Here is a 19,938-nt window from a genome sequence, read left to right on the forward strand (position 1 = left end):
TTTTTTTTTTGTTTTTTTTAGCATAGATTTCCAAAAAGACTAAGATGTGTAAAAAATGAGTGACAGAATGCAATGATATGCCATTCTCATAAACTGATAAGACTCACAGTATAATGTAGACGACATATTACTATTACTAATATATAGATTACTATTGCAGCAGCACATCATCAGGAGGGTCAAACTAACCTGTATCACGACGGTCTAATCCCAGCTCATGTTCCCCATCAATGGGTGAAACTCAGACACTTTACAAATAGAAAATTGGAAAATAATTGCTCTTTTTCAATTTGATGAGAACAACACAGATTCTAGGAAAAAAAAGTGGCGCTAATAAAAATAAATAGCTAGAAGAGCAGTGAAATTATTGTGCAAAAGAGCCATTTAAATGGCAAAAAATGGATCATCAATTTGCATCAAAATGTTCCAAAATTGCAAAATAAATTAAAAGTAACATTGCACAACATAAAACAGAGACATGAACTTGTAGAACACAATATTCACTAACCAGACTCTGCTTGGCGAACTGGTGCCGGATGCTTACAAGTTAATTTGAAGACGAAATAAGACACTGTCCAGTACAGACCGCTCAACTTGTTACATATCCATCCATCCATGCATCCATCCATCCATCCATCCATCCATCCATCCATCCATCCATCCATCCATCCCCACCATGAGGTGAGAGAATGAAGCACAACATCAACATGAAGCACATCCATAAAGAATATGGGAAGATTCTTTTTCATAGGGGTGTAAAATGACACTTTTTCTTTATCTAACTAAGTGGAACACCCCCAAATTACAACTGTAATCATTTTTGCAAACAATTTAAGACAAAAAGATCTCATTTTGTGTGACTTTACTCATAAAACTTAAACACAGCTGAGTGAGAATAATGTGCACTATAATGTGGGCTGCATAAAGAATTGCAAAATATAAGAAAATAGACTGACTGAATGTTGATAATGTATTAATAATAGTGCACTGTGCATTCACAATATACCAAGAACAAAATACCAAGAACTATTTTGTCAAGCTCTACAGAGACATAATGGATTAGCCACAAGAGGAAGAGCACTGTTATTTGAAAGTAAAATAAAAAAAAGCAATACTCCCTATTATCACATGTGCAGGGCTAATTTGCAAATGTTTTCTGGCATCTTATACTAAGACAATTCTATCTATAACATCATAAATGTCTCCAATGACTTAAAAGAGCAAATGTGAATTTCTATTTATTTTATATCAACCTTCTTTTCACTTACCATGAATAAATCTCTGGCCTCTAAATCTACAGCGAGGAGGAAGGCCTTCTCAAAGCGCTGGTGCCTGCAGAGAAAAGACCATCGGTAAGTTTGAGATGAAACCGAACAGAAGAATCATCTGAGCTTTGATGTGCACACAGACGGAGCTCAGGCCGCAGACGCAGACACCTCAGCACACAACACTGTCAATCCTGAACTGAGAAGAGTGAGCTGTTTCCCTATTAGGAAGAATTATAATGAATATAGAGCGAGAGAAAGAGAGAGAGAGAGAAAGATATTAAACACCTCAACTTTCTCCATCTGCAGCCAACATGAAACAAATAAACACGAGCAGAGAGGGAGGGGGTGCAGGGGGGGGTGCTCCGTTCATTTGATGTGGAAGGAGAGAAAAGAATGCAGGTAGGTGATAAGAGAGGAGAGGAAGAGGGATGCCAAACAACGCTACAGAGGAGGAAAAAGAAAGCGAGGGAGAGAGGAGATGCGGAGCGGCAGTGTGTGGGAACAACGGGGTCTATTTCAGTCAAACAGGCGTTTCAAAAGGCTCTCATGGCAGAAGGGAGAATGAAACAACAGTCTAAACAGGTGCATGTGTGGTGCTGCGCCTTATGAATGACTCAAAGCTGCATCACTGTGTCTGGTGGTGAAATTCAAAAGCTATTTCCCTTTTAGACTTCTTTAAAATAGCCATAGTGAGCAGAAAATAAGCAGTGTTAAATTGTTTCCTCAATGGATGCCGTTTTCTGGGAGACGTTTTCTTGGACAGTTCATCTCATTCTGATTATCCACCCTACGCTGATCAAAACCAACAGAATGTTCCGGTGACGCGTTAAAAATACTCCCAAGAACAACGCAACAGCAGCTTTTATTTACTTCTTGGATTTTTAATTTAATTCCTTTCAAAAATCATATTGTTTTTGACATTTTGATGCCCGTTTTACAGTTGCCAAAGCAATTTGGGCCTTTAAAATGAGGCAAAGAATTTCGTTCTAAAGACCAATTTCACAAACGGCCTATTTACCTGACAATGTTTTCAAGTGACAAACACCAAACATTTGTTGCATTTTGTGGTTTGTTTACCCACACTGTCTGTGGAAACGGAAGAAAACACAACTTTTCCAATATACTGCTTCTGCACATGCACGCGACGGCCGTAGTAAATAGTTCTTCTGCACATGCGGGACTTGGACAATAGCAATAATAGCGCTCTCGAGAGTGTGATGACTGTATGGTGCACAAAGTGACTGAGGCCACATTTAAACGTACCTAGGTTTTTATGAAAATGGATATTTCCCCCTCTACATTTACAAAAAAAATCTTGATTGACATGGACCCACACCTGGTTCAGAGCTCCTATGAGCATACCAAACCTGTAGGGGGCAGTGTAACAAGAAGCATGAAGCCATAATAGCCAATCAAAATCCTGAATCGTCCCTCCTATCTCCTTATCTATCCACTTCTCCTGAACCCCGGAACTGTTAATAATAATAATCAATCATCGAAGGTAAGGAGGCTCATTGCTCCTAACTCCTCTCACTAACCCCATGACGTCATCCAGGCGGTTAAGGTAAAGTCCATAGAGAAGGAGAAAGGAGGGACAATACGAGCGCAACCACAGAGTTTATTCAGTCGTAGCTGCCACTAACGGCAATAAACAGACTTGACCCTAACTGAACCTTGCGGATGACCTCAGGTAAGTTTGTTCGACAGCAGAGAAACTAAATGCCGTTTCAGCGCGAGAGGTTTTGCTCCCGGGAACAATGAATAAACCTTTTGCTCTTGATCGGAGAGCTCTGGGTGTCTCACACCACGTAGATGTCAAAGTTATTTCAAAATGCATTATTTAATGCCCAAAAAGGTAATGCCAGACTTTACTCAATTTGAGACGATGGGTTATGTTGTGTGTTTCAGTTAATCACACCATAGTTAAGAGCAGATTTCTCACCACTTGTCCTCGATATTCTTATGCGGGATTCAGCATTTATATTACATTGTTTTTAATTACTGAGCTTCACAATGACCCCTTTGAGCTACACTCAATGATTTTCTTCATCGGTGCATCAAATTAAGACCACAGCATCAGAACAGAGTGGGTGCCGTTACCTGAGGAGGTGGTGAAAAAAGCGGCGGGCGTACTTGCTGATTGGCTCTCCGTACTCCCGCATCACTGAATCTGAGAGAGGGGCAGTCGGGGCCAAAAACACACCCAGAGCTGCTTCGAGCTGAGCTAGAGACAGAAAAAGAAACACCTGTATACATGAAACTAGGAATATGCTTGAAAATTATTAATGGCGTTCAGAGAGTGCATGCGAGTAGACAATGGAGTTTAATATGCGTTTTCTTTGCATATTTATGTGATGTATTAACTTTTCAATCACATCTCAGAGTCAGAATCAGCCCCGAAACCAAAGTCTGATTCAGAAGCAAGGATGAAAGGTAAATTAAAATGTAAATGCAATGAAGGCCAACAAGTTCGGTTACAAAACTACAAAACCTTCGGGTTGTTATGACTCACAACTATGAAGGGCGCTTATTCCAATTAACTAAAATACTGAGACGCTCTATGTGACCTGAATTGGCCGGCACAGAGAGACGGAGACCCACCCTCTCGCTCTGCGCTCAGCTCCAGCCTCAGCAGGTGGTTGGTGATGGAGGTCAGGCCTCTGAAGCACTCGTCTCCCATGGTGCTCCAGTCCAGGGCCTCCAGGATACCCAGAGCTTCTCGGACCTGGCCACAGCGCAGCCTTTGCTGCAGCAGCTCTTCCGGCCCCATCTGCCCCCCCGTTAGAGCTCCTGCAGAACAAACAAAAACAAACAACCAATTGTAAGATTGTTGTTTTTTTTTTAAGGCACAAGTTTTGAGCACTGATGTACAGTATGGGCGTCATGCCAGACCTGAAGCAAGGAGCCCTACACTGCATGCTCACACAAACAGAATGTGCTGTTTGTCTTATATGTTTATTGCGTGATCACAACAGCATAATTGACAGAAAGTATGTGCATGAGTATTTTCCATATGGGACTGTTTGCTGTGTTGTGTGGAGAGCCGAGTACTTTGAAGGCTCAAAGCAAAGTTTGATGACACGGGCTTGGTGGAGGAAGTTAAGACATATTGAAGAGTTTCAGGAAAAAAATATGAATTTAGCTAAAAAAGAAAAAAAACACACACACACACACAATATTGGGGAAGAAATTTGGAAAAGATGATGAGACCCTAGAATTAAAAAAAATTTGAGAATATCTTTCACGTAAACTTAGAAATGCAGATCACATAGCCCTTCTTAAGTGATTTCTATGACTAATCTCTATCTCTGCTAATCTTTATTAACCTCATTTTTATACTAATGAGTATCTCGGATGATATTTGCCATTGCAATGTTCATTTTATTCTGAAATATAAATAATATTTGTGGCCCGCAGACCAAAACCACGAGTCCAACATGGCCTGGGGGTTAAACAATGGTGGCCATTTTACAGCAAATTTTACAACATTATCAAGTCATCATCAAGATGGATTGATGAAACCTTAAACTAATAATCTTCCAGCAGTTGAACGATCAAAATATTTCACATTTGGTCATGTTAGAGGGCAGAGTCAGCCAGAGTACTACAAAATAGCACTCTGCTCTATGCTAACTGTAAGATACGTCTAATATTCTCACTGAATCAGTCCATAGGAAAAACTTGTCTCTGTCAATACAGTGTTATGGAAAATGATCATATCCCTTCTCCAGACTGATGAGAATCTCCAGTAAAACTCCATGACCTCACTTTTCCTCACCCCTCCCTTCTGTGTCCTGAAAAGCTGAGACAGTGTGTCTTTTAAAGCTTCAATATATATACTCCTGACCGAAAAACTCTGTTCAACAAACTTTACTCCAAAGGAGTACCGATACAGAAAAGCCACGACAAGAGCCTCAGTTGCATTTGCCCACATAGAGAAAGGATCTTTGTGCCATGAGGTGTCACCACTTTAATTATTTTTGAGAGAAGAGAGTTGAAAAAGCCATAAAACTACACAAAAAAGAGCAGCACACCAACTGACAGCAAAAAACAGTAAGGAAAATTGGAAATAATACAAATGGTTTTTGACAGCAAACAAGAATGTGACGTATAAGCAAGGCAGTCTGTTCAATCCTCACTCTGCGTGTGTCGTTATCCATTTTCTAAAATGCGAGGATGCTTACCACTACACCACCGCACGCCCTCCACATCTGACTTCACAAATGAAGGTTCGTCTCTGAATCATCCCTTTATAAGGTCAAATTGATCATTATTCACGTATTCATGTGTGCGTGACGGTGAACAAGAGCTGCCTTGCTAATGATTTACACAACTCCCTCCTCACTGTAAATGCTGTGGTCACTGCAGTGGACCTGAACTCTGTTCCGTGATGTTTACTCATTATGCCTTTTGACCGGAGGTGGCTGATTATGCTGTTGTATTTGATGTTAGCAGATTAGGACTCTCCTGAATAATGGAGAGTTTTGTAACCTTCCCGGCAGCGGAGGTACAGTATGTGCATGCGTGTTTTGTAATATAACAGCACAGTTGTACACACACACACACACAAACAAACACACACAGAGGGAGAGGAGGTGTGAGGTGCCAGGGGTAATTATGACCCATTGTCACTTAATCATGGTTCTGTGAACAGCAGACGAAGCAGTGGCCAACTTGTTTTGGGATGGGCTGATGGATCTGTCACATAGCGAGCCAAACGATCATATGCAAATGCTCGCTGTCAAATTCCTTGACACGTGTTCACTCCATGAACTGGTGTCAGAGCTACTCCACTTGGCTTTCAGTCTCAATTCTGTTAAAGTGCATTCACAACAGCCTTCATTCTCACAAAGGACTTTAAATCTACCACCCTGCACCCGCACACTCAACAGACACATCATCTGCTTTAACTGATGTAACACAAAGCTCGTATGACGATAAGTGCACGCGACCTGCCAAAGTTCAAACTGAATGAGAATGAGGAAGTGAGACGATCGTAGACTGAATGTTGAATGATTATTAGTCCAAGTATTGCATAAACTGCTCCAGTGGGATTTCTAGCTCCAAGTCAGATCTAAAGAGGACACTCGGGGAGAAAACATGAAAATGTTTTGTTAATACAAAAGGGCACAGGAGGATTGTCTGACTGATTGGAGACGGTGACATTTATTTATAATGTGCATTTTTCTCAACACACTTTCCACGAGTTGCTCACAAACTCACACTGAATGCATTACTGCCATGCGAAGTGCATCGACAACGTCTGGAGCAAATCTTGGTCAGACGATTTGTTTCGTGAAGGAGCCGGTAGCGCACAGACGACAGGTACGGGTTGTTTTCTTTGTGTAGCTTACTGACTCAACTTTAGTGGAGAGACATCGTGCAGTCACTGTCAAAGCCAAGCACACGATGTAGCAGGTAACAATCTTGTAGGACTTGAACGGTCTGTAATACAAGATATAGGTTTCAACTGCCAACTTTGGGATTGGAAAGCAACAGCCACTGCCATAACCATAGAAAGGCAATGATTTATCAATGATTGATCTCATTGCAGCTGGAAACAGAGGCTATAAATTACACAGACTCACTAAAACTTGACAATAGATGACGAGAAGAAAACAGTTTGGTCTGTTTTTTTGGTGAATGACAGAATCATAATCTTGTACCAATGGTTCAGGTTGGTGGTGGTGGTGTGACCAGTGGGAGAGATTGCTGCCCCACTTCGTACCAGTTGAGTGTTATTTGATCACCAGGTGCCATCTTCAAACAGTACTTTGTTCAAGATGATGGCAATGTCACAAACCTCCAATAGTCCTGCACTGGTTGCTTTAACCTGATGAGGCCAGTGGGCTCATGACCTTTGCAGACTCCGGATCCACGTTATTCACGAGATTCACGTTACGACCGTGCCGCTGACAAATCTGCAGCTAGTGCATGATGCCATCGTGTCCATGTGGAGCTAATTCTCTCACGAAAGCATCCAGCATCATACTGCATATCTGCTATGGAGAATTTAAAGCTGTTCAGAAGGTAAGGGGTCCTACCGATGGCTCACACCTGCAACATGTCAGGTGCTCCGTTTCTCCATGACTGCAGCACTGCAACTGAACCAAGCAGCAGGCACACAAAATCACCACTCACTCCTGTTTAATTAATTGGAGGTGTGTGTGTGTGTGTGTGTGTGTGTGTGTGTGTGTGTGTGTGTGTGTGTGTGTGTGTGTGTGTGTGTGTGTGTGTGTGTGTGTGTGTGTGTGTGTGTGTGTGTGTGTGTGTGGCAATGGTACAGGCAATTAAAAATACAAGCCAGCAATTAGCAAACCCCCAAATCCCCAGAAGAGTGGGCTCATGTGGCTAATACACCAGCTGACTGGCTTGTACTTTTTAGCGTAGCTGTGTGTCGGGGCTCTCGTCTTGGGCGTCGACTAAAAAAACCCACTCGGCACAGGGACAATGGATCATTGTGGTGGGCTCGGAAGATCCGGTTCCCCTCCAACACCTGTATACACTGACTTATTTGACAAGCCCGCTAAAAGTATTTGTGTGAGACACTAAAGGACACTGAGCAGGATAAGATCATCAACATGAACAAACACCATTGGTTAAAGAACAGTCCCATTGTGAACCATCAACCCTGCTTAGGAGCAAGAAAACTACTGGAAACAGCTCAACACGTAGGATAACTATCACTAATGTCAAGAAATGAGTCAATCTAGATCTCAGCCACCATCTAAACTTTCATTTTCTTCTACTGCTGGTAGTCATTCAGCAACAATTACCTTAGATGTTGCTTACTTTCAAAGAGGATAATCAATTGTGGTACGTTGAAAATGATTTTCAAGATGGTATTTGAGTTCAAAAGCAAAGCCGGGTGAGGCCAAAACCTATGGGGTTAAAATCTGGCACACCAGACTGAATATCTCTGCCTCACTTTATAAACCAGGTCCACCTTTTGATGGTCACTGAGCGGTATGCACAGTTTTACCACATTCAAAGCTCTTAAATTGCTTTTGTGTACAGTAACATTAATCCATTCAAACACCAGCATCCTATTTTGGGGTCAGAGAACAGCCCAGGATTAAACTGCCGATCGCAAGCCGGATGGACGACCCAGCTCTGCCACAGCTGCTTTTATAGACGACACCACTCTAATTGCTGGGTAAATTCATCACTGACTGACATTTATATGAAGGTGATGTTGGACAACTCCCAGTAAAACACTTCTGTACATACTTACACGTGAAATCCTATAATTACATTCCTACCTTTAAATGATACATTACAAATGGGTTGCATTGTGTGACACACACACGCACACGCACACGCACACTCACGCACACACACACACACACTGGAGTAAGTAAAAACATGGGTGCAGCATTAATGGGCTGCGTGCAAAATACTGCAAACAATCAGAGACACACAAGTAAATATGTCTGAGGTTCTACTGGGTCCAAACTTCTGTAATATTTCAATGCAATTCCATAGCTGCAGAATATTAGGAATAAAAAGGAGAATATTTTTTTTCTCGTCAGCAGCACATTCCCCGGTCTGCCCCCTCCACAGCCTGTACCGGTGCAGGCCCAGCCGTGGCCAACGTGTGCCCAGATGAGATAACTCGGTGCAAGCAGGGGGGGGTGGGTGTAGGGGGGCACCAGGGAGGGCTGCCTCCTATGGAAAAAAAAAGAGAGGTTGGAGCCTGGCCAAGCCTTTCTTCCTCGCCGCCTCCCGACTCACTCCTTCTGTCATGTAGCGGGACTTATGAAACAAGTCAATACAGAGAAGGAGCGCAAGCAAACAAATAAGCGAGTTGGAGTGTGTGCGTATGTGTATGACTGTGTGTGCACACAAGCACAGAAATAGAAGAATACGCACGTATGTGTGTATGTGTATGTGTGTGTGTGGGGGGGGGATTATCATGGAGAAAGGCGTGCAGTGACTTTCTTCATCAAAACCTTGGCAGACGATCAGAGGAGAGAAAGCTATTGTTGGAAGACACCCTCCTTTTTCTCTGTGCACACAGGCAAATGATTACACACACACACACACACACACACACACACACACACACACACACACACACACACACACACACACACACACACACACACACACACACACACACACACACACACACACACACACACACACACACACTCTTCTACCTTCCTCTCTCCACTCCTGCATCTAAACTTCAGCAGAGAGTTGCATGCCACTGTCACAGCTTCTTTTGCAAACTCACAATTAAAGATGTTGAATGTATGTGTATGTGTGTGTGTGTGTGTGTGCGCGTGTGCTCAAGGGTGAGGTGGCTGCTCCAGAAAAAATAAATAAATAAACTTGATTGGCAAACTTTATCTGGGGGCCTCGAGGGACTGCGCAGCCACTGTAAACGATTTATCGGAAAAATGCATCCCAGAATGCACCTTAGGGGCCCGTGCCCCGGGGCGATTATTGAATGACCTCTGAGAGCGCGACTCCTGCTAACCTTCGTCGCCCGTCAACAAATTAACTTCCCTCGGCGCGAGCAGAGGTGCTGGGACGACCTGCTCGGCGGTGGCAAACTCACAGTCGGGTTCAAATCCAAAAAACAGAAGGAGGGGGACTCGCTCATCGGGGGAGGTAACTGTTTAAACATGCATGGTCTGTATGCCACTGCTTATTTAGAGACTCGTTTATAGCCACAGTGAAGTGTTGGCATAATTATATATATATATATATATATATATATATACACACACACACAAAGAATAGAAAATAAAAAAACAGACCAAGTAGATTTAATATCTTATGATGATCCTCCAATCAATAAAAGGTCCCAATTAAGTTCCTTTGGCTTTTAAACAGTCAATGCAGGTTTATTAAAAAAAAAATTTCATAACCAGTGTGAAAACACTTGGTTCTCTTTTCTATTATTGTTTCTCTTCCTCTCATCTAATCTCATTCCAGGACAACAGAAAGTCACCACCTGATTCTGGTTCTGCAGGTTTCTTCCAGGTATAAAGGGAGTGCCTTGAGATGACTGTGTAAAGCACTGCAAAAACTAAATTCAATCGAAACTTCAAATTTCACACTATCTGAAATGCACAGATAACCTGATGGATCCATTACTGAACTGCTGAGGCTCACATTGGCCTTTCAGGCTGATGATCAGCGATTTTGGGGCGAAGCAGACAAAAACAAAAAAAACAGTGATCATAATTCGTCATCGTGACGTGAAATCTATGATCTTGTGTCGTACAGTGAGATGGGTTTGCAGACAGACTGAGCTCATCTACTCATGGTGCTGAACTGCTAATAAACAACCGAGATGCTTCAGAAGATGATGCGAGGACCAAAGTGACGCCAACGCTGCATCAGATTCACAAGCAGATAAAAAGTTGGACCACTTCCACATTTTCTATTTCCATACTGAGATTTATCCTCTGTAAATAATATGCTAAATTGAACAAACGCTTGAGTCTCTGTGAGCTCTGTTTACTTATTTACATAAGACATTAGTGGTGTAGGTAGATGATGAAAAAGGATCCAACTTCATAAAAATCCATGTCGCACATTGCAGAGGTGATACATCGATACAACTGCTGAAATACCTCAGTCTGTAGGAGGCTTTAATGGGACTGGGCTTAAAAGAGGTAATACGTCTACTTATATCAATGTGATGTCGTTTTTTTGGGGTATACACAAACGTATCATAACAAATTGTATCAAACTAAACAACATTACTATTTACAATTATTCGTACGTTATTACCTTATTACTTGCTTAACCTAATTGCGATCGACAGGTGCTCTGTATGGACCCTAAACTAAATTATAAATGTAGACATAAAACTGAAACCTCCTCGTAATGCTGAAAGAAATGTTTGAATATTCATTTAAATTATCATCAAGTAAAATCACATATTTGAAAAAAGGTCCTCACTTAAACACAAGTACTTCAAAGTACTACTTTCTGAAAGTAAAGTGTGTCCTCTGAAAACCTTAAGTCTTTGATGGTTCATGACTCATATTTATCACATTGACGAGACTTTCAGTGTTTTGTTTCCTGCTGCTGCAAAATAATAATAATTTAATTAAAAAAAACGTTTTTTGTGATGAGCTTGAAAACAAGAAAAGGGATCTGGAAACTTTTAAAGTTACGATTATACAAGTTACAGTTTCTGTTCTTAAAATACATACTCAAAATTCCAGTTCTTACTCGATGAGTCACAGTATGGCTCAATACTTCAACACTGCAGTTGGGAACGTTTGTTTTGGCCTCAAACCCAGCAGAAGATTGACATAAACTAACTGAAGAATAAATAGCATCAGATGCACAACAATGACTAGCAGATAATCTATTTCACACACGCTCAGAGTGAAGATCCCACAACTATTGCACCATCGGTTTGGCCTCAAGCAGCATCTTTTAACTGACGGAGGAACAAATGAGTCGTGCGTTTCTGGAGAAGGCATTTCTCGGTCTTCCTCCACCTACCGAGTCTGAATCTCAAAGCCGCGAGTGGGCCTCCGTGGAAGGCCAGCGTCAGCACATCTGTCCCCTCCGGGCCTCCGTCCAGGCCCGTCCCCCACTGCAGCCCGCTCAGGCCTGCAGAGCAGCGGAGGTGCCGAGTGAGTCTCAGCGTGGCAGCCGGAGCGACCTCCTCTGCCACCAGAGCCACGCCGACCGGCGCCAAGCCCACATCAAAGCACACCAGCTCCCCCCGCCCTCCCCCCACCACCACGACAGCCCCCGCGGGGTGCCAGGCGAGGAGGGCGGGCGGCACGGGGCAGGGCGCCAGCAGAGAGGCCCCCCGTCGCTGGTCGTACAGGACCAAGGAGGAGTCGCTCAAGCCCAGGAGGAGAGCGGTCTCCGAGGGGTGACGCGAGCAGGAGACGGGGCGGGACGGCAGCGGGATGCGGTGAACGGACAGGCGGCTCACGCGCCCCCGCGCGCACTCGTACACGCAGGCGTCCGCCCAGTGGCGCTCCCTGAATCCTGGAGGTTCTGCCGGCACCTCCACAGTGTGAACCTGGTGGGGCCGGAGCAGGCTGAAGCGGCAGTCCAGGGGGTTTCCTTCAGTCCGCACAGAGCTGTGGACCTGAGAGAGAGGAATGGTCAGTCAGTGAGTTTATCAGCAAACCCTCAGTATCTAATACACACTTTTTCCAGGTTATGACGACAGGAGGCTGGTGATTCTCCCACTGGGGTGAGAGGAGGGCTCACCAGCCCAGTGCAGGGGAGTCACGCACAACCTGTGGCCCAATTGTCACCGGTTACGTAGACAAGCTCCAGAGGAAGGACACAGTGCAAATTGATCTGTTGACTTTGCTGTTATTCTGACATGTTTTAACTAATATTTGTTCCACCATTGACAACAATTATATAACGCTGTGTGATGATTTTGCACGTTCCAATATTGCATTTATGCAAATATGATATAACGACATACTTGGAAGTCGAGAGTGTCAACACAAATGGATCTTTTAACTTTGCTGCTCTGACTTGTTCCCTCACTTTGGATCGGGTGCCAGGATGGCTGGTGTTAATGAACTAACCTGTTTTTAAATATAAAAAAAAAAAAAATCAAACCAAACAAGAGCGAGTGATGACAAGTGTGAGAAAAAGACAGACAGAAGTGAGTCACACCATGGCTCCACCATGGCTCCACCATGGCTCCCCCCCGGGGAGACGGCAGAAATGGAGCCGTCCGCGATGCACGTAAACACCCAGCTGTCAATCAAGACAGCTAATGATAAGAGCTTCATTTCAACTCAAGGTCAACGACGTCGTCTCCCTGCGCATGCCACAGCTTGGCACCCGGCGATAAACAGCCTCCTCTGTTTACCTGCGTGAGGAGCCGGGAGTCTGACACCAGACGTCGCCAGTGACGAGAAACAAGACCTTTATATGAGGAAATCTGGGAATGATTGGACCAGTGGTCAAACCCAGGGGGGGATTATTTGCTCCTGGCCCCTAAACCAGTGGGTGGGAGTGGGCACAAAGGCCCCGCGAAGCAAACAGGCGTCGTCGCTGAAGGAAATAGGCCGAGTCACGGGTGGTGCTGTCGATAAAACACCCACGAGGAGGCAGAAACAGCAGGTGGATGACAGGAGACAACAGCCTGCGCTAAACAGCAGCCCGACACGTCCACAGCCACTAACGGAGCTTTTAGGTGGGATTTCACCTCACCAAAGCCTCTATCAGAGCCCCGCATTGACCATGGCAGCTTTGGCTAAATGAGCCCATTTCTTTTCGCCGTGTAGACAGAAAGACGGATCGGCTGCTTGCCTGCCTTCCATTCCTTTTGCAAAGCTGCTCGGCCCAGTTTTTTGGCAGGCTTTGCCAAAAAGGGACTTAGAGGGAGGAAGGCCGTTTCTTTCTCTCTCTCTCTCTCTCTTTTTTTTTTTGCCGGCCCATGGTCTACAGCAGGAGAGAAGCAGATGACTGTCCTTCTGAAAGCTTTTTTTTCCCTCTCCATAATCCCTCGGAGCGAGCTCCTGCTGCTCTCCGGGGGGTGGGTGCTGCACGTCAATGTGTGTGTTTATTTGAGGCGGCAGGCGAGAGGGGGCTCAATTCATGTACGAGGTGGTGTATCCTTGGGAGGGTGCAGTTGTCTGGGAAGCTACATTTCTGCAGGGACAAAGTGACACATGCAATAAATAAACTAGTGAACAAACACAAAGCAAAGCGAAGGTCCGTGGAGTGCAATCCAACCGAACGCCGTCACCTACTCCAGTGTCACAAACCTTGACCCCTCCCCCCCCCCCCGCCCTCCTCTACCCCTCCCAAACACAACCTGCCTCAGCTTTCCTCCCGTTGCCCGGCCTTGCTTGTGCGCGCTGTGCCAGCATGGCACCACCAAGGGGATGAAGCTGATTCAGCTGATGTGTCCTCTGACAGGTCACTCTCCAAAGAATGGTGGGCAGCATCAGCTAAAGTTTGGATCCTTTCAACCTACAACAGTTCTGAGATACCCAGGAGTTCTGATACACACACACACACCATAACAAAATATGTATGACTTCAAAGTGGGAGCAGACAATCAATCAATCAATCAATGACTTCACATATACACTGGGTATTAGCTGAGAAACATGGACTTACTGACATTTAACTACAACAATACAGTCGATGCCATTGATTTCCCTGCTGGACGACTCTACAGAGGGCTGAGCTGTACAGCATAAACCTGAAGAAAGAGCGGTTACGACATCATTCTGACATGTTAATACATTATCACATCACATTAACCCCAGGGGGAGATTTGTGAAGAAACCAGAGGAGGGGAGGGCCCCCGTCCAAAAGACATTATCTTAATTAGCTGAGGTAAAACTTATATCAATAACCAAAAACACAGATTTGGAAATTGAATTGAATTAAGTCCAATAAAGACAAATTAAATTATATGTAAAAAAAAAAAAAGTTACAGTGCAAACCACCATGTGTAACAGATGCATCACTTCCAGACCTGATAAAAAAAGCCTCAGCCAATCATACAATCAGTCAGTCAGCCTAAAACACCAGTGTGTGTTTAAAACTCAGGAGTTTAAACACGACTCCTCACAGCTGTTTAACCCACATTCTCCGTTCTGATGCTCAACCCACAAATGCATGTTGGGAACAAATGTGGCACGTTCTGTATGGAGATACACAGTTATTAAGGATTTAACACCAAGAGGTATTGCTACAACAAAAAGATAATCTACTAAACACAGATTCCCTTAGTTTTTGTGAGTAGCAGGATTGTTTCATAATTTAAGAAAAGATCTGAGACAATTTAATTCTAAACAGCAAAATAGGTATTAACTGTTCTCGGTTACAGAAAAATGGAATAAATTACATTCCAAATATATTCTTATGTCAAAAATGCCAGTAGATATTGTCAAATATACCCGTCTGTTTTTACTAAATGTTTAAGTAACAGATACAATTTCAGTTTTCTCAGTCTTCTTGATAATTAAAGCAAAAATTAAGAGTAATGGATGTACTTTTTCCACTTTTACTCTGACAACACTTTTATCAGCTTGATTATGACAGAGTGAAGTTTTCAATGAGAGATCAGCCAAATGAGCATCTAAAATCACCTACGTGCATTTAAATATAGAAGCATAGACCCCAGTTATATTTCTTAATGAGGCTTGCATTGATCTTAAACTCATTTCAGTTTGAGCGCTATACAGAAAGATATCAGTGAAAACAGCAGCGTTTACTTTCAGACTGCAGATTCAGAGTTGTGATCAATGCAGCAGAACTTTGACTTGGTTGCTCTTAAAGACCCCGTCCTGAGTTTGCAGCTCGGCTGAGCAAAGGCAAGCAAAACACCCCTGAAGGCCATACGGCTGATCAGGAGATTAAAGCTGTCTTAAGGTTTGCAGGTTTGTGTGGTTTGGACCGTTCAGAACACTTTATTTAGAAAAACAAAAAAAAATTCGAGACAGTTTTAAACTATACATTTGGACGGTTTCATGTGTCATTTTTATAGGGTGTACTTGAGAAACTCAAATTTAAAGCACAACATTTTTCTTGTCTAAAAATCACATTTTGTTTATCTATTATACAGGTTACATCGCCAAACAATGACTGGTCAATAATCTTAGTGGAGAAAGAACGAAAGACTTCTGTGAGGCTGCATGTATGTCAGGTTAAAATATTCATAAAGCGCTGTGTTTGTGAACTCCTCAGAGTATAAAGTAGCATGTGAATAGAGAGTATTCCCTGATTGTGGGAGCATAAAATAGGAAATGATGAACGAGAGAGGTCAGTAAAAAGAGGGGAGCAAGTGAGCGAAAGGGAAAGAGACGGAAGGGAAAAAGGTGCAGACTGACTTGAAATGTGCAGAGATGACGATGACAAAGAGTTGGAAGAGGGAAAGAACAAAGAGTGAGTGAGAGATAGGGTGAAGAGGTGGAGAGAAAGATGCAAAGAGGGAGAGGGAGAGGGAGAGAGAGAGAGAGAGAGAGAGAGGGGGACCTCGAGTAAGTAGCTTTCTGCTGGTTATTGGTTTCAGTGACTGGTCAAAACTATTCTTCTCCATTCTTCTCCTCCTCTCTCTCACCGGCACCTTTTTTCCTCCTCCATGGCGTGAAAGATAAAGCGGACGGGCCCAACTGTGTGGCTGGCCCTTGTTCACAGCAGTGGCCTTTTGAAGCCAATTTTCCAGCTCACGGAGCAGAGAAAGACTGGGAGGGAGGGAGAGAGAGAGCGAGAGAGAGAGATGGAGAGACTTGGAGACGAGTCGAGGGATGGATGAGAGGAGTAGGAGGGGGGTGGTGGTGGTGGTGGTGGTGGTGGTGGTGGGGGTGGGGGGGCTTCTAAGGCTGGGTGGGACTAGAGAAGTTTTTTAGGTGTGTGAATTCGGTTTAGAGTTGAAGTACCTGATGTGAGAAAATGCGGCGGCACAGCGGGATAACGATCACAAATATTCCTCACGCCTTCGCCGTCCGGAGCGACGCCAAAGAGCTGAGCGTCGTACGGACGGGGGGGGGGGGGGGGTCTCATTCATGACACCCAAAAAGTGTGCGAGTCTTTCCGTGTGATGTCTTCAGAGACATTTTGCACTTTTGGCTTCCACATGTGGCACCAAGTATTTTTGCAGCACAGATGAAATGTGGCCTCCACTGTATGTGCTTTCATTTTACATTAAACGACGGCAGCTCTATTATGTTTTTCCACACAGATCCAGCCATTAATCCTTCATAGGGCCCTCATTAACATACGTGAACATTTGAGGAGATTTCAAAGTCAGTACAAAGATACACCAGTACAGAACAATTATCTTTTGCACAGAAGCGTAAAACTGTACAATAACGCAGCAAGGTTATTACAAAAAAATACCATGAAGAAAACTCTTCTCTACATTTGTTGGGTGCATGTTTAAAAGTAGATAGTGACACTTATAGTAGTTTTCTCTGCATAGTGCTTATGTTGTGGCAGTGTTCATTCATATTAAGATAAATGGAGTATTATTGACAGGCACGAGCTGGAAACAGGAAAATACTTCAAAAATAACACTTTTTTATTTACTTATTTTTTTAGTACTCCCTGTAGTTTACCATTGTCAGTTTTTGAAGAACATATAAAGTCACATGCGTGACGAAATATCAAACAATGTTAATTTAGCGTGCAGAACACCACTGGTAATCACAGCGTCCTGGAGGAACAAATGAAGGACAGATTACAGATTAATTTATATTCAATTATATATTCTTAATGTATTCTCTTGTCAATAATAATAATAATAATTAAAAGATGGCAGAAATAACACGAATGCGGATCAAACAACTGGAGAAAAAAAAACTGTACGGTTAGAGATAAGATAGTCACACAGTTTGTTTTTTTGAAGTATGCTCATAAACAAGCGTAAAAATGCGGAGCGCGCACACACACACACACACACTCCTTTTTTATTAAGATTATCAAATGTGTTTGTTTAGGAATAAGAGGGTAAGTAGAGGGGGGGGGGGTTGAAAGAGGGAAGCATGAAGGATGGATCATTATAAATGTTAACTGGCTGCATTAAAAAAAAAAACCACATACACAGTTGCTGAAGTGTGTATGTTTTCTTCTCCTTCCCACCTCCCACCCCCCATGGCTCCACTTATCAGCATGAGGAGGGGTGCCGGGGCTGCTGCTGCTGCTGGAGATGGGGTGGGGGGGGGGGGAGTATACGAATTAAGACCACATAGGGAAGGAAATCAGACTTTTTTAAATGCCGAGAGACTGGCTAGAAAATTGGCTTAGCGCGGCAGATAGCGAACTGAACAAAAGGAACATATATATGAGCTTGAAGTGATTGAAGTCGCTGGCGTCGCCCGATGTGTGCCCGGTGTTTGATTCCCGCTACGGCTCTTACATAAACTGCTCGCTTAATTTCACACCGCGCATCTGAAAAATGACAACAAACGCTTTCATTAGAGCGCGATGCCGCAGCCCCACGAAGAGACTTTAATGTTGTTGAAGCGAGGAGGAGCGAAGGAGGAGGAGAGGCGACGGAGGGGGGGGGAGGGGGGTGCTGGGGTGCTGGGGGAGACGGGAGAGAATAAACTAGGTGAAGAAGTGCGATAAATGGAGAGCGCTCCAAAAACAAGAAGCATACAGCATCTGCTTTGATTATTTCAATATTCATGCCCCCCCCCCCCCCCCCCCCCCCCTCCTCCACACACACACACACACACACACACACACACACACACACACCTCCAACCCCCCCCCCCCCTCATTCTCTCCTGTGTGAATTTGTTTGCCTAGCGTTCGATTGGTAACGCTCATCTTCCCTCATTCCCGGAGACTCTCTGCCTTCTCTCGCCTGGTTGTGGGGAATATTTTGCATATGCTTACCGCAGTACACGGTACGAAGAGTGGAGTTAAGCCCGGTTCGGTAATTTGGGGTCTTTCATCTGCTCTCGGCACAAGGCCAAATCCTGTGCCGACGTAGAATCGGGTCACGGAAAGGTTTTTTTTTTTTTTTTATAAAGCCAGAGGCCATAAAGATGTGCGTTTCAGGCTCCCTGAGTGTCTGTGTGGATGTGTGGGCGTTCTCCTTCACGCTGTACCGCGGCTAAGCTCTCCCGCTTGTTTCATATGGTGATGCATGGACGTGCAACGCGGAGGTACCACCCTTGAGGTGACTAACACACCGTCCCCAATCCCATCCATGACAACACAGGTCTCTACTCAACACGCCACCCTCGTGTGTGTGTAAAACATGCAAGTGTGTTACGTCGAGGCGGATTTGGATTGTCGACCGATCCCAGTGTTGACGGTTCGATCTCCAATCTGGCACTTCGTGTGGACAGTTTGCACCGCAGCTATCACCACTGGTGTGTGAGTGGTTGTGAATATGACTGATCATTTAAACCGAGTGGTGCATAAGTTGAACTTTAAGTCTTGAAATAATCACAGTATTGCTGCGAATAGAACATGGGACCAATACGGATCTTATTTGGAACAAAATTGTTATGGGGAAAAAAAATATATTCTTTTTGAATGTGTGTATGTTTGCCCTGGGTGTTTTCTACCTCTGATTAAAGGCGTATGGGCACTTTTTCCTTTGATTTAAAGGGTTGAGGTGTTTTTGTCTCCCAGACTAATGACATAACACTGAAGACAGCAGCTTCTCAGTGAAGTCTGAGTCCAGGGTGGGCCACAGTTGTTCCTCTCCGTAAAGACAGCCCATATAAAGCCACATGAATCTCCTACAACAGCCGCAACGGACTTTAAACCCAGTATCAGGGACGTTACGCTCTTTGTAGACTTTCCATGCCCTCAGCTGAATAACAGATCTGGTTATGCTCATTCTGTCTTCTTTGCGTTTCTCAGTCAGTAATGACTCCCTCTCTGTGTGTAAACCACGGTACGATCTCCTCATTGCACTCCCCATCTTCTCACTTTGAACTCAGTGACTCAGTCATTTTCTGACTTATTTCCTTGGGAAAGAAAAACGTCTTATATTCAGACCAATACGGGACATTATGGACTCTCATTTAATTTAATCTCATTGCTTCACTTCATTCTGATGACTAAATTCCTCCTTCAGAGTCATTTAAATTAACATTTTTTTTACTGTCTTCCTCCACCGTTAATGAGAGCCGAGGGAGAAATCCTCACTTGTATTGTGTTTTCACACAATCTCATGGACTTGTAAGGTTCTCCACACTGAGCCTGATTGAACAAGATCCCATATAAATTG

General features: G+C 43.8%; 1 protein-coding gene across 1 annotated transcript in view; it reads right to left on the bottom strand.

Moving 5' to 3' along the window:
- The window catches only part of wdpcp (WD repeat containing planar cell polarity effector), an 80,809-nt gene that overhangs the window by 26,828 nt on the left and 34,043 nt on the right, over positions 1–19,938 (bottom strand). Inside the window, exons 10-13 of the mRNA XM_080507197.1 lie at positions 11,745–12,348; positions 3,870–4,058; positions 3,369–3,492; positions 1,269–1,332 (exon numbers count right to left, since the gene is read on the bottom strand). Coding sequence (XP_080363323.1) covers positions 1,269–1,332; positions 3,369–3,492; positions 3,870–4,058; positions 11,745–12,348 — 981 coding nt within the window. The remainder of the gene's footprint in view (positions 1–1,268; positions 1,333–3,368; positions 3,493–3,869; positions 4,059–11,744; positions 12,349–19,938) is intronic.

The sequence above is a fragment of the Blennius ocellaris genome (assembly GCF_963422515.1).
Source record: "Blennius ocellaris genome assembly, chromosome: 13".
NCBI classification, from domain to species: Eukaryota; Metazoa; Chordata; class Actinopteri; order Blenniiformes; family Blenniidae; genus Blennius; species Blennius ocellaris.